Here is a 16,315-nt window from a genome sequence, read left to right as displayed (position 1 = left end):
TTTGTTTTCATTTCTTTGGCTTGGAGTTGGTTAGAAAAAAGATGAAAATGACTACAGCGGTTCAAAGTGACATATATTAAAAATCAGATAAAATTATAGTAAAACCATTGCAGCCGCCATCTTGTATTTGTTTTTTAACCACATCCTTCCATTTGAAAACTTACTGAATTCTCACCTCCGTCCCTGTAGACTGCTTTGTCAAGCTTCCTGTGTTGGGGTTGGCATTGAGGGAGGATAGTTGTGTGTTTGTTTTAATAATGCCCCCATATGGCTACTAACATGTACATCAGTTCTTTAAAATGTAACTTATATGCCACATAAATAATAATATCCTGATCTTCAGACCAATTTTCTGTGTGCAGTCTGTGTGTGTGTATACATACATATATATACATTTATACACATACTCACATTCTGTTTTTCCAAAAATAAGACCTAACTCTAAAAGAAGCCCTAGCATTATTTATTTATTTTATTTATTTTATTGGATTTGTATGCCGCCCCTCTCCGCAGACTCAGGGCGGCTATCTACGTGTATATCTAATATAAATCCTACCCCCCAAAATAAGTGCTACTTAAGAGCTGCAGAGCCAGCTGGCTGGCATTCTATCTGGTTGCTCACAGTACTGTGTGTGTGGGGGGGGGGGTGGAGTTACCCGATGTGTCCCGCACCAGCTTACTTCAAGGCCCCCACAGCCAGGCCATCCACACTCCAACACCTTGCAGTGGCATGTGGGATGTATGGGACAGTTTCACCCCTCTTCACCTTGTGGCCCCGGCATCAGCATGTCACCCGGCATCCTTCTGGGTTACAACCACAAGCAAGCAGAAGAAATAGATTGTCGTCTATATAGTGTCCTACTGGATGGGGCTACTGGAGCTGCCACCATGAGGTGAGGTAGGTGTTGGGGCATGGCTCATCTGGCTGTGGAGGCCCTGAGGTAAGCCAGTGTGGGGCGCATAGGGCAGCTCCATCTCGCCACCTTGTGGCGGTGGCACTGATGCACTTTGTGTGGCCTCCTGTCTCGTCATGAGTAAGCAGAAGTGGGCCTCCCACACATGGAGGAGAGAAAATAAGACATCCCTGAAAATAAGTCCTAGTGCCTATTTTGTGGCCCAAAAGAAAATAAGACACAGTCTTATTTTTGGTGAAACATAGGTGTGTACATAGTCCCAGGAGAACGGTGACTAGAAATCTGATTTAGATGGATGGATGGATGGATGGATGGATGGATGGATGGCTTATTGATATTTTTAATTTTAAAGGGATTTTGGATTTGATCATGACTTCAATAACTTCGATGAAATTAGTGAGGTTTATTTTCACCATCAATAACTTAAATCTCAATTATTTAATTGACCTGTCCAAAATATAGCTAGGTTTAGAACCATGCCAATATTTTCAAAGGTGTGTGAGTGGGTGGGTGGGTGGATGGGTGTAACATAATAACAATACTACATAGATGTGACCATGTATATATACATTATAAATAAGTAATTATTGTTAATAATATAAAACATCTTTAGTATGACTTGCAAAAACCTATTCTGAATGTGTGACTGAAACATGAATAGATTCTAGACATTTACTGTAGAATTACATTCAAGATCACTGAATATAATTCTGAATGTAATGAATATAATACATTCTGAATATTTATTATATACATAATATAATAATTAAAATAATTTAAAAAAAATGAAAAATAATATAATCATAAAAAATAGTTAAAATCAAATGAGGTCCTTGGTTAACTCCCAGTGAACTCTACATTTCTCTTTACAATCTTTACAACGTTGAAGGACTTTTGGAAGATTTTGAGGATGTAGAGAGCAAAAAAAAAAGCCAAGTCCACTTAAGATAATGTTGACTTATCTGAAGTGCATTGTGGGAGTCCATTTTGGGTCTTTTAAAACATGGTTTGATAGAACTTAACATTGCAACTATAGAAGGCAGCAAAAGAAAATGTGGCAGAAGGGAATGTCGGAGAAGCAGGTATCCACACCGACCATGAAGGCAGGTGCCATGAAGGTTGCAGTTTTCCATGATGAGTGGGAGACTATTTAAAATAGTGTTTCTCAACCTTGGGTGCTGGAAGATGTGTGAACTTCAAATTCCAGAATTCCCCAGCCAGCTCTGCTGGTTGGGGAATTCTGGGAGTTGAAGTCCACACATCTTCCAGCACCCAAGGTTGAGAAACACTTATTTAAAGAAAGCAGACAGGGTAACCAATGGTCAATTTATTTTATTTAGTTATTTATTAGATTTATATGCTGCCAATCTCTCTACTGAAAGCAACTCTGGAAGGCTATTTATCACTTGCATCTTTGTGCAATAACTTGACTTGATGAAGTCCGGGAAAGTAGCAATTAGATGTTTTCTATGCTGGCGTGTGACCATAATAAAGATTTGATTTGATGTTTTTTGGGTTTGGACTATGTCCTTTACTGCCATCATCACTTTTGCCCTTAGACATTGGAGAAATTCCTATTAAGAGATTGGCATGGCGTAATCTGTCCTTGATATTCTGGAAATTTTTGAAGTGGTTTATAATGTCTCTATTCTCTACAGATTGTCATTTTAAATGGAAAAGATATTTATACAAAATAAACGTTTAATTTTCTTTTAGGTTATTGCACCTCTAAGAGAAAAGATCCAAGAATTAGAGAAAAGGTATGCTAATTTGAACTCTCAGTAGATTATCTTTTGTTTTATTTTAAGTTAAGGCAAAGGATCTTATGCCAGAATATTTGGTCAAGAGTGCCATCTTTGCTGTACTGAAAAAAGGACTCTATGCAATAAATGATAATGTCTCTATGTGTACTCTTATTAAGTACACATAGTCCTCAGTTAATGGCTGCTTCATTCAGCTACCATTAGAACTTAGTTACAGTGTTGAAAAAAGTAGGCAGATGACCAGTATTTAAACTTATAGCAGTCACTATATCCCTGTGGTCGTGTGATCGCAATACAGGCACTTGGCAACCAGCATGCATTTACGGCCATCGCAGTGCCCCATGGTCATATGTGTTGCGGTTTTGTGAAAATTAAAGTCTGTTAGGACCTTAATCCCGCGGAGGTTGATGGATAAAAGCCTTTGTTATTTGTTCAAACAAGATATTTAATTAAAACAACAGACAAATAAACAAATAAAAGATTGTCTCGAGGGACAGCATAACATATATGTCTTACATCATGGAGATTCTTGGAGGAGAAGGGGAGAAGAAAGGAGGAAAAGGAAGTGAGATTGGTAGGATATTACATCATAAGAGGAGGATCCAACAAGGCACACATTAGCTAACTGTTTCACACCATTTTTGTACTTCACAGCTGGCTTGCAATAAACAAAAATAGTTTACTGTAAACAAATATTATCTAACAATTCAAGCAATTATCAAAATAATAAGCAATTATTATATACGATAGATATTACAGAATTCTAAAAACCATCTCCTATTTTTAAAAACCAAATTGATCTCAGTAAGTATTTAGTAGTCAGAGTTGCCAAGAGCTATTTCCGATCTGAATATGAAGTTCTTTCCATCCATTTCAAAGTTAATGCATGACATTGTGCTGGTAATATTTACCCATTGCTGGAATCAATAATGTCTATTAGTGTAATTGGATAGAAAATCTCCCTGCCTCCACTCTTAGAATCATCCAGATGTAATATTCTCTACACCTTCTTCGTGAGATGCCTTCTAAATGGTACCTAATTTTATTGCTTCTTTCTGAAAATGGGATTTCTAAATAGTCCCTATAGTAAGTGAATTATAAATATGGAGTGAATCAAACGTAAGATAATGAATATTTCAAAAGTGTTGATGCTAATGATGTTCTAGTCTGCCAGAATATTTATTCAGAATATAACCTGTGTTTTCTTTCCAAACTTGACTATTGAGCAAACGTTTAAATATTTTTTCCAGTGGGCTGATAAATAACTCTCCATATGTGCTGTAAATGCATTATCATATTCTTTTATACTCTACAACAAAGCAAGGGTATATTAAATGACTTTTGGTATCTCTTGTTAGTGTCCCTGTGTTGTTTGTGCACAAGATAATTTTGCTAGTTTAATGCATTTGAGTCTCTTGAGATTGGCTATGGATGGCAGAAGTATATACAACTCTATTAATAAATTTCACAACACAGTTTGAGTGTATTCTTGAGATCCAAATTTGGGTCAATTCAGACATCAACAGAGACCTCTGGGCTTCTTCCCATGCTACTTCAATAATGTCTGGATGGCAGAAGTATGAGTAGAAGGCTCAGGACGAGGTTTCTTTTCCATCTCTAAAATAGAACAAGTCAAGAAATTAAATTTATTAATTTTATTAATTTGATTTTTTTTTTTTGCCTCCCTTCTCCTTAGACTCAGGGCGGCTTACAACATGTTAGCAACAGCACTTTTTAACAGAGCCAGCATATTGCCCCCACAATCCAGGTTAATGAATACAGTGGAACCCCGACATAAGAGCTGCTCTACTTAAGAGCAACTCGAGATAAGAGCTGGGAGGGGAGAGATATTTTTGTTCTACTTACAAGCCCAAATTCGAGATACAAGCGCCAAGGAGCTGTCTCCTGAAGCCAAACGCTAACTTCCGCGTTCGGCTTCAGGAGACAGCTGCGAAGCGGCGCGCGTGTTTTAAAAGGTTGCAGCCGGCCTGGGGGGCTCGGGGGGGTGTGCTTGCAGCTTTCTTTCTTGCTCTTTTTCTTTCTCTCTTTTACCTTCCCTTCCTCTATTTCTTCTTTTCTTTCTCCTTCCCACCTTCTTCCCTCCCTCCCTCCCTTCACTCATTCCTCTCTTACTCTCCCCTTTCATAAGTTTCCTTGCTTCCTTCCTCTGTTCCTGTCCCTTCCCCCTTTCTTTCTTTCTTTCTTTCTTTCTTTCTTTCTTTCTTTCTTTCTTGCTCTTTTTCTTTCTCTCTTTTACCTTCCCTTCCTCTATTTCTTCTTTTCTTTCTCCTTCCCACCTTCTTCCCTCCCTCCCTCCCTCCCTTCACTCATTCCTCTCTTACTCTCCCCTTTCATAAGTTTCCTTGCTTCCTTCCTCTGTTCCTGTCCCTTCCCTCTTTCCTTCCTTCCTTCCCACCCTCCGTCCATTCATTCACCCATTCCTCTCTTGATCGCTTAAAGCCGGTCCCTGGTGCAAAAAGGGTTGGGGACCTCTGTCCTACAGGATTGGGTGGCAGAGAAGTTGAACATATGTAAATTTAAAAGTTTAAGAAAGTTTACAAGTTAAGTGAAAGAAACTTCATTATTCATTTATATGTACATGTACATTTCTTCATTAAAAACATGTCTTTCTGCATAATTTAGACTAACTTTGTGAGTTTTTTGAGGGCTGGAACCAATTAAAATTATTTACATTAATTCCTATGGGGAAAAGTCGTTCGAGATAAGAGCTGCTCGACTTAAGAGCCCAGGTCCGGAACGAATTAAACTCGTATCTCGAGGTACCACTGTAGTTCAAACAGAGCTATCCATCACAAATAAGTCCTGTTCTCCATAGTAGGTGGAGCTAACCATGAGGACTGAGTCTGTTTAATATCAATTTTGCCTCTGTCTCACTAGCCCACTTTTGTAGCTCACCTCTGATAGGACATGTGGTCAAATCTGTCATTTTAAAATAGATCTGATATAGAAGAACATTAGGTTGGAATGGCCTAGAAATAACTTACGGTAAATCAAAATAAGTAAACACTGGCAGGATGTGGAGAGAATCACTGACCCTATCAAACAGCCACTGAAGCTGACTGTAGATCTGAAGGTCAGCGGTTCAAATCTCATCACCGGCTCAAGGTTGACTCAGTCTTCCATCCTTCCGAGGTGGGTAAAATGAGGACCCGGATTGTGGGGGCAATAGCTTAGCTCTGTTAAAAAGTGCTATTGCTAACATGTTGTAAGCCGCCCTGAGTCTAAGGAGAAAGGCGGCATAAAAATCAAATAAATAAATAAATAAATATTAACTCTTTTTTCCTCTCTTGTGAAAGGCCATAATTATTTAGAGACAGATTTCTTTTGCTGTGGTTAATATTTGTAACAGTTTTCCTATACATACTTTCAGTGATATTTTGAACCATTAAACATATTAGAAACATTTTTGGAGATTATTAACCACAATTCTTCTTATTAAACACTTTCTTAATAATTCTGAAATAAAGATTTCATAATCCAGATTTTTCTTTAAAAAAACTATGAAGGACAGGAAGCAAGGAAGAGCTTTGGTGGAGAAAAACTAATATTTAATGAACGTTAGAATGTTTGCAACTTTTACTGATGGGTTGTTTCAATATTTCTATTTTGAAATGCTTCATAGTTTTACTCAGAAGTACCCACCAGTGAAGTTCTTATCTGAAAAGGACCGTAAAAGAATTTTGGTAAGTTCAGCACTTGTTTGAGGCTAATCAAATATTCTCAGTTTTTGGAATAAAATTAATTGAAAACAAAGCTGGAAATGTCTTACTTTATGAAAAATTAAACAGGGATCCAAGTCAAATCTTTTGCTGAGCCTATGCAAGCTTGGATGTCTGTGGCAGTTTGGTGGAGCAACTATTTATTTCTGTTTTGGTTCCTTTGTTGAGCATCCTACAGGCTGCCCCACTGATGCCAGTGCTGTTTCCAATCAAGTGCAACTTAACTAACTGCTTTCATGATTTCTAGGGTTTGCCCAGTTCATGTTCTGCCTGACTGGGCTCAGGCAATGCGTAACAGTCCAAGGAAAAGAAATCAAACACACACGTGCTCTGCTAATCAGCAAACTTGTATTAAATAAACAAAAAAGGGTTACTCAAAACAGTCGTTAGTGTCCGAAAACAATGAATAGTGCAAGGCTTACTTCAGCCGCATACAAAAACACAGGAAAAAACAAACAAAGACAACCTGGAATGAGCAAAGACGTTTCAGGAGTCCTTTTGAATCTTTGGAGCAAACAGCAAGTTCCGGGGGTTTACCTCCCACTTGTCTGAAAAAGCTGGGTTGAAAACTCCAACGGCACAGAACAGAAACTTCAGAGCAGGAACCACAAAACAACACAGATAAACAGCCACAGTTTGCCTTGGGCCTTTGTTCCCTTTTATCCCTTTAGCCCTCATTAAGGGAACCATACCCAGCCCTCAGTATAAGAACCACACCCAGCCCAGGTGCTACGATGATGACTTGTAATACTCCTTCAATCGATCCCTTCTTTGCATAGCTCTTCGGCTACACAGATCAATATATTGATCTGCAGAAGAACCCAGGGACGAAAGACTGTCTGAGGGACTGCATGCCAAATCCCCTGGGCTGTCTGCTGAATCCTGCGTACCAGTGGCCTTGTCCTCCTGGCTGTCTGCCACGTCTTCCTGGCTGTCTGCCACATCTTCCTGGCTGTCAGCCAGGCTTTCGCATTCACTTTGTGCCACGTCTCTCCCATATGTGGGAGCAGCGTCTGGCCCAGGCCCAAACACAGCAGTTCAGACCAGAAACAATGTATGAAGATTAATCTTTAATTAATATTGTTGAAAAGGGGAATTGATTGAGCAATGCTTCAGTTGATATTCCATGCAGTTAAGAACCTCTTAGAAGCTACTTTTTATAATCTTAAAAGAGAAAACAATCACAAATAAAAATCCCATAAAGGATTAGTCATAGGACATGTGCATTTCTGTATTAAAAAGGGGGGAAAAAACAAGATAACAGGCTTGAATTTGGTATTTGGAGAAGTGACACTTTTAATTTCACTGAGTCTCTCAATGAATAATGCAGTGTGATTATGTTCATTGGAGCAATGCCTCTTGCATGATGCATCTAATGAGATCTTCCATATTCTGGAACACTAGCTTTTCAAATTACCAGTGAATCATATAAGTGAGCAACTTCAGATGCATTTCAGCATATTTTTAATGTGGCCACTTTCACAGTTGTTTAAAAAAAATCAGACAATATTATTTATGTTAGCTAAAAAGTAAGCTATACAGAAATAATACATAATTGCCATCAATTTATTTTATTTTATTTATTTAATTGGATTTGTATGCCGTCCCTCTCCGAGGACTCGGGGCAACTCACAGCATACACAAAACAAAACAACAATATGAATCCAATTAATTAATTAATTAATACTACATTAAAACAACCATTAAATTTAATTTAAAATGATGCGAGATTAAACCTTTCTGGAAACATTTCTAGTATTTTCTCTCTTTTTTGTGGAAAATAATGACCTTATGTCTGTGACTGTGCCAATTGCTTTGCATCACTCATGGTAATTTGCATAAAATAATTTCCATCCAAAATTTGACGAAGGTTCCAGCTAAGCACTCTTTAAATCTGTGTCACAATCTAATGTGGCCCCTAATCAACAAAACCTTCACCTTGTTTTACCCCTCGCTGCTTAATAACTCCTCTCAGCCTCTTTCCACAGTACAGGCTGAAATACTTTCAGGCCTTCAAGATACCCTGTGGGCAGGCCTCAGCATGTTCCAAAGCTACCCAGTCAGGTGCCTTTTCAGTATCTTCCAAATTGGCAACTTTAGCGCCAATCGAATTAGTGACCTGTTCTAGAAGCCATTGTCATTGAGGAGAAGAGCTGACCCAAAGCAGTTCCAGTTGATGGGAACAGCTTTGTTGTAGTGAATCATGCAGCTGTTGACTTTAAAGCAAATTGCATCTCTATTAAAACAGAAATCTTTTTCAGTACAATTTTTTTTATTTTTTTCCTTCATACGCTTTAGTACAATGTCAAATATCTTCTATTTCCAGTACAATAAAATGCTGATTGTAACTCCTGTATAATCCCAGGAAAAAGAATCATAATACAAAGTTATTAATTTCTCTATAGATCTTTTCTTCCTTATTGCAAAAAAAAATTATTTATCTAATCTTGTCGTCCAGCAATCACAATCATCATTATCTCTCTTCATTAATGTTTCCTCAAATATATACTGACAAATACACAATATTTCTAACATTCTAATTAACTGATAGGCCACAGTGCCTCCTACTTCTCTTTACACATTTTACTTAAATCTAAAAACCCCTATATCAAATCACAAACATTGAAAATACTACAAAAGGAAAAAAGAAAAAAGAAAAAGAAAAAATATATAACCAATTTCATACATTTTTTCTATTGTTCATTAATTCCATTTTTATGAATCTTTCAAAACCATTTCTGTTCTAATATGCCAATTTTACTTATTAAATTCAACTTGCTTTATTAATATACTTCTTTAAAAATATCTCTATTCTTAAATTCCAATTTTACTTATTATATTCAATTTGTTTTATTTGTACATTCCAAGAAAACTAATTAAGCTTATTTTAATATAATGAACCAAACTAATATTTCCTTAATATATTCATTAAAATTGTTTGAACCTATTTTAATATATTCAACAAATCAAATATTTCCCAAAATTCTAAGCATACTTAATACATTTTATTAAATTCAATTAAACCTATTTTAATATAATAAATAAACCTAAAATTTCCATAAAATCCACACATCAAATCCTAAACAAGACATCTAATAGAAACTAATAATTAGAAATTAATCTAAATCTAATCAACCATTTTCATAATCACAACCCTTCTCATAATCCCAAATCTCTTGTATAAATCCAAATTTATACAAGATATAATCTTTTTAACTTTTCATACACACCTAATATCAATTTCCAAAGTTCAGTGAAATAATTATGCAGAAGAAAAAGTGCAGAGCTCTTGTGTTCTATTCTCAAGCTCTACTCGCAAAAAGATAATTACAATGTTCCCTCGATTTTCACGGGTTTGAACTTCGCGAAAAGTCTATACCACGCTTTTTCAAAAATCTTAATTAAAAAATACTTCGCGGTTTTTTCCATATACCATGGTTTTTCCCGCCCCGATGACATCATATGTCATCACTAAATGTTCGTCCGCCTTTAATAAATATTTTTTTAAATAAACTTTAATAAATAAACATGGTGAGTAATAATCTAAATGGTTGCTAAGGGAATGGGAAATTGCAATTTAGGGGTTTAAAGTGTTAAGGGAAGGCTTGTAATACTGTTCATAGCCCAAAATACTGTATTTACTTCCGCATCGCGGGCGGTCTCGGAACGCATCCCCCGCGAAAATTGAGGGAACACTGTACTTTCATAATTTAAATGTCCTAAGGAAAGTTGTGAAAATGTTTTCCTTCATTGATTATATTGTGTTAATGCAGACATTTGTGGTAGTGTTCAATACCTGCTTAGATATAAGACATACATCAGATGGCAAACACACGTACGGTTCTCATGCTATCCAATATAAAGGAAGTAGCATGTAAAACGGAACAGGTTTCAAACTGTGCAAGTTAATGCTTCTATATTTATACAGAATCTCTTAAAGAATATTTCCTAATCCCATTGTTAAACATGCTTACTCAGTACTGTATTTAAAAAGAACAAGAAAGTGCTAAAATAGTTCATTTTGGAGACCAAGGAATATGCTCAGTGGCGAGATTTTGCTTAGCCAAGACACCCAAACTCTTGTTCAGTTTTAAAGGTGAGCAGTAGGATTGTTCTAGAAACTCTAAAAAGAAATATCAGTTCCAAATAGCACACGAAAGACGATGTGATTTCCACCCTAAGTCGTTGTGATTTTTAAGCAGGATAGCTCATGTCTCACTCAATTTTACAACTGTTTTTATGATTAATCACTGTTGTCGTTAAGTGAACAACAATGAGCTTGGTTTTTGTTTGTTTTTTGGCAAAAATCACTGAAAACCAGCAAAAAATATCACAAATTGCAATTATGTGACCATTGGATGCTGTAAATCAGAGGTCTTCAAGCTTGGCAACTTTAAGATTTGTGGGATTCAACTCCGAGAATTGAAGAGTTGAAGTCCACGGGTCTTAAAGATGCCACGTTTTGGGACCCCTGTTGTAAATCCTATGGTCCTAAATGCAAGAAATGTGATCACATGAGTCCAGGGGAGCGTGCAACAGTCATAATTTTGGAGACGGGTCATAATGTCCGTCATAGAAACATAGAAGTCTGACGGCAGAAAAAGACCTCATGGTCTATTTAGTCTGCTCTTATACTATTTTCTGTATTTTATCTTAGGATGGATATATGTTTATCCCAGGCATGTTTAAATTCAGTTACTGTGGATTTATCTACCACATCTGCTGGAAGTTTGTTCCAAGGATCTACTACTCTTTCAGTAAAATAATATTTTCTCATGTTGCTTTTGATCTTTCCCCCAACTAACTTCAGATTGTGTCCCCTTGTTCTTGTGTTCATTTTCCTATTAAAAACACTTCCCTCCTGGACCTTATTTAACCCTTTAATATATTTAAATGTTTCGATCATGTCCCCCCTTTTCCTTCTGTCCTCCAGACTATACAGATTGAGTTCATTAAGTCTTTCCTGATACGTTTTATGCTTAAGACCTTCCACCATTCTTGTAGCCCGTCTTTGGACCCGTTCAATTTTGTCAATATCTTTTTGTAGGTGAGGTCTCCAGAACTGAACACAGTATTCCAAATGTGGTCTCACCAGCATTCTATATAGTGGGATCATAATCTCCCTCTTCCTGCTTGTTATACCTCTAGCTATGCAGCCAAGCATCCTACTTGCTTTCCCTACCGCCTGACTGCACTGTTCACCCATTTTGAGACTGTCAGAAATCACTATCCCTAAATCCTTTTCTTTTGAAGTATTTGCCAACACTGAACTGCCAATAAAATACTCAGATTGAGGATTCCTTTTCCCCAAGTGCATTATTTTACATTTGGAAACATTAAACTGCAGTTTCCATTGCTTAGACCATTTATCTAGTAAAGCTAAATCATTTACCATATTACAGACGCCTCCAGGAATATCAACCCTATTGCACACTTTAGAGTCATCGGCAAATAGGCAAACCTTCCCTACCAAACCTTCCCCTATGTCACTCACAAATATATTAAAAAGAATAGGACCCAGAACAGATCCTTGTGGCACACCGCTTGTAACCTGACTCTGCTCAGAATACTCGCCATTAACAATAACTCTCTGATGTCTACGCTTCAGCCAGCTGCAAATCCATTGAACTATCCAGGGATTAAGTCCAATCTTCACTAATTTATCTATCAGCTCTTTATGTGGAACCGTATCAAAGGCTTTGCTGAAGTCCAGGTAGGCAATATCCACGGCACCACCTTCATCCAACACCTTTGTGACATAGTCAAAGAAATCAATGAGATTAGTCTGACATGATTTGCCTTCAGTAAAGCCATGCTGATTTGGGTCTAATAAGTTATTGTTTTTTAGGTGCTGATTTATCCTCTTTGAGTAGAGTCTCCATCATTTTAACTACAACTGATGTCAAGCTAACTGGCCTGTAGTTACCAGCTTCTTCTCTACTGCCCTTCTTGTGAATAGGCACAACACTGGCCATTCTCCAATCCTCAGGAACTTCTCCCGTTAACAAGGATTGGTTAAACAAATCAGTCAGGGGGGTAGCAAGGACAGATCTGAGTTCTTTAAGAACTCTGGGGTGGATGCCATCTGGACCCATTGCCTTATTTATCTTTAATCGTTCAAGTTCTTCTAAGACATCGGCTTCTAAGATCACTGGAGCTGAATCCGTACAGCTGGAAGCAATGCTATATCCCTCTATAGTATTATTTTGTAAGGTGTCTTTTGAGAAAACTGAACAGAAGTAGCTATTGAAATGGTCAGCGATCTCCTTATTCCCATTAATGCATGTACAGTGATCCCTCGATTTGCGCGTTCTCGATTAGCGCGAAACGCTGCAACGCGGTTTTTCAAAAAATATTAATTAAAAAATAAGTCCGCGGTTTTTTTGCTATACCACGGTTTTTCCCACCCGATGACCTCATACGTCATCACCAAGAGTCACTTCTCTGTCTCTTTCTCTTTCTTTCCTGTCACTATGCTTCAATCATTTTCTCATTTCTCTTTTTTCTCCCCTTTTTTCTATCATTTCTCTCTCTCTTCCTCTCTCACACTCTCTTCCTCCCTTCTCTCTCCCCCCCTCCACTTGCCCACGAGAAGAAAAAAAGCAACCTCTGCCGGGCAGTTCCCCTTGTGCCCCCGCTTTGTGCCTGCCTCTTTTGGGGATTTTTTTTCTTTTCTTTTTTGCGCTGGCGGCGGGAGCTGTTGGGGAGGGCTCTGCCGGGAAGGCCTCTCAGCTGCAGAGCCGAATGGGGGCGGAGGCAACAGCGGAGCCCGGCGCTGGGGCCATGCGAGGCTGTTCATCCAGGGGGGCGTGGACTGGCAAGTCGCCCTCCTTTCTCTCTCTTTCTCAAGATCGCTTGCCGCTTGCCTATTGCAGCGAAGGAGGCGAAGCAAGGCTCCAAGCTGCAAAGCGGCAAGCGATCTTGGAGTTTCCCTTTTGCCTGGGCGGCGGGAAGACCAAGGGAAGGTTCCTTCAGCCGCCCAACACCTGATCCGCTCCGCAGCGCGGCAGCAGCGAGGAGCCGAAGATGGGGTTTCCCCTTTGCCTTTACCCCATCTTCGGCTCCTCGCTGCTTCCGCGCTGCGGAGCAGATCAGCTGTTGGGCGGCTGAAGGAATCTTCCCTTGGTCTTCCCCGCCGCCCACACGCAAACTCCACCATCTGCGCATGTGCAGCCATGAAAAAAATGGCGCACATGCGCAGATGGTGGTTTTTACTTCCGCATCCAGTATAACGCGGAAATCGGTTAGCGCGGGAGGTCTTGGAACGTAACCCCCGCGCTAACCGAGAGATCACTGTATTATTCCCGGTACTAAGCTTCGTGATGCCGCAGTTTTTCTTCTTCTTATCATTAATATATCTGAAGAAGGTTTTATCCCCCTTCTTTACAGATTTGGCAATTTCTTCCTCTTTTGAGGCTTTAGCAGCATATATTATCTGTTTCGCCTCCTTCTGTCTCATTTTATATACCTCCCTATCAGCTATACTTCCAGACTCTTTATACCTCCTATAGGCAGCCTTTTTTTCATTGACTATAGCCCTCACATCATTGCTAAACCATAGCGGTTTCTTCTTCCTTTTACCTTTAGTTATTTGTCTTACATACAGTCCAGTGGCTTTTAAGATGGCCTTTTTTAATACAGTCCACTGGATGCTCGCTCCTGCCATTTTATCCCTCCCCTTTAATTCATTATCTAAATATTCTCCCATTGAATTAATATTTGTTTTTCTGAAATCCAATACTTTGGTTGCATTATAGGATTGCTCACAATGAGTTTTTACATCAAACCACAAACATAGATGGTCACTACAACCTAAATTTTCTCCCACCTTGACATCTGAAACCCAATTCCCATTCGTAAAAACTAAATCTAGAATATTCTCCCCTCTAGTTGGTGTCTTAACCAGCTGTGCCAGAGCTGCTCCTGTAAAGGCCTCTACTATATTCTTACTTTTGCATGTAAGGGCACTGGGGATATTCCAGTCAACATCAGGCATGTTGAAATCACCCATAACCACAATATCTCCCTTTACTGCCATTTGGGTAATTTCATCCACCATCTTGTTGTCATATTCCTCGGATTGCCCTGGAGGCCTATAGATCACCCCAATTCTAATGACAGAACCAAATCCAGAGAGTCTCTTTGAATAATCATTAAGGATAATCATTAAGGAACTTGTTAAGGGAGGACCACTTATACAAATGAATGAATGAATTGATGGTTTATGGTTCATAAATCTCTTCCTGAAATATTGGGCAAAAATATGTTAATGAACATTAGTCTCTGTGGCAGTGAGGCTGGATGATGTATCATTTTGAGAAGCATCTGATTTTCTCCAAGGACCTCATCTGCCTGTCCTATCAAATCAGGTAGAGTGGACAAACTCATAGTCCACTTTATAATTTTCTGTTGCATGCACTTCCCCCATCAACCTAGTAGCTTTTGTGGTATGGTTATTTTTAAAAATTGTACTGAGTTTTATGAACACTTCTAATCTGGCATCGGGAATCTTTTGATAAGAGTTTATTTTAAAGAACATTTTTCTTACTGTCAAATTTTTGAACATTATGGGGCAGTAATTAATGATTTGGATCATGTGGAGCCTTGAATCCTGTGGTTGGCAAATAGAATTTCACTTGCACATTGCTAACTGGAGCAATTTGTGGCATATCCTACAATGCTTTTGGGAAACCTACAAACCCTTGAGGTTGCAATAATGCTGAGAATTCTCAGTTTATTTGGAAGGCACCAGATTGGAGATACAGTAGTACCTCTAGATACGAGCTGCTCCACATGCGAGTATTCCAAGTTACGAGCCACGACGGGAGCGAAATTTCTGTTCCAGACCCGAGCTCAAATTCGGGATACGAGCCGAGCTTCCACTAGGTGGCGCAAAAATCCTTGCTTCTGGTTATCTCCGGGGGGAAAAACAAAGTCTAAAGCCATTTGTTCCAGATACGAGTTGATCGACATACGAGCTCTGTTCTGGAACGAATTAAACTCGTATCTAGAGGTGCTACTGTACTTGTTGCAGTAATTCTTGCACTGCATCAAGAGCATGTATTTAGTTGCAAACATTGATATTGATTGCTTGTATTGGGTGCACATAATAAAATTTCAACATACCGTAATTTAAAATAAATACAACATATTTTTAATCCTTAATTGATTATTATGGGGTTTTTTCTTTTGTTTATTTTATCAGTCCATTTAATTAAATAATATTAAATAATAGAGAATTATAATTTATAAATGGGCTGACTTGTCAAATTCAAGTACAAAAATATTCCTTTTTTTCCTCCACATGTAATTTTCTTTCTCCTGCCCCTCCCCCAATACATTTTATCACTGTAAAAGACAGCAATTAGGGAATGAATAGCCAAGTTGGCATATGTTCAGGACTCCTCCATTATTAGTTATTTGGAATATCTGCAATCACTTTAGTCTCACAGCTGCTCTGTTGCTTGTCTTGGCCAAATACCAAAAATTGGCTCTTGCACAGTTGACCCTTAGGAAATTGTCCTATTAAACTGAAGCCTATTTGTTTTCTTCAAGTTCAGTAGTGCACAGTTATTTTCTATGGTCCTTGGAATGTTGTGGGTAATTAGGATTTCTAAACGGTACCAAGTAAAGATCTTTGTATTTCTATGACAAACTTGATGACCTAAAATTTCCCTCCATTATCTGTGCAAAATTGATGAGAAGGCTTAAGGAAATCCATGAGAAATAGGGCCTTTGTGCAAAATGTAGTTCTGCTTAATTCCTTTATTTAATTGTGAAATAGTAGCTGTGGGAAGAGGCCTCTTAATGAAGATATGATACAACAGTTTTGGACCGCCTCTCGGTATTATAGCTCTTCCGTGAACAATCCGGGTTTGCATGCCTCTTTTGTTCATGA

The 16,315-nt window shown here is 38.3% G+C and overlaps 1 protein-coding gene across 2 annotated transcripts in view; it reads left to right on the top strand.

Annotated features, from left to right (window-relative positions):
• UXS1 (UDP-glucuronate decarboxylase 1) overlaps positions 1-16,315 on the top strand; it is an 82,105-nt gene that overhangs the window by 35,968 nt on the left and 29,822 nt on the right. For both annotated transcript variants that reach the window (XM_070751078.1, XM_070751077.1), the window contains exons 4-5: positions 2,631-2,674; positions 6,321-6,381. In XM_070751078.1, the coding sequence (XP_070607179.1) occupies positions 2,631-2,674; positions 6,321-6,381 (105 nt within the window). The remainder of the gene's footprint in view (positions 1-2,630; positions 2,675-6,320; positions 6,382-16,315) is intronic.

Source organism: Erythrolamprus reginae, chromosome 4, assembly GCF_031021105.1.
Source record: "Erythrolamprus reginae isolate rEryReg1 chromosome 4, rEryReg1.hap1, whole genome shotgun sequence".
Taxonomy (NCBI): domain Eukaryota; kingdom Metazoa; phylum Chordata; class Lepidosauria; order Squamata; family Dipsadidae; genus Erythrolamprus; species Erythrolamprus reginae.
Note: the sequence above shows the minus strand (reverse complement) of the source record. Positions and strands in the feature narration are given on the sequence as shown.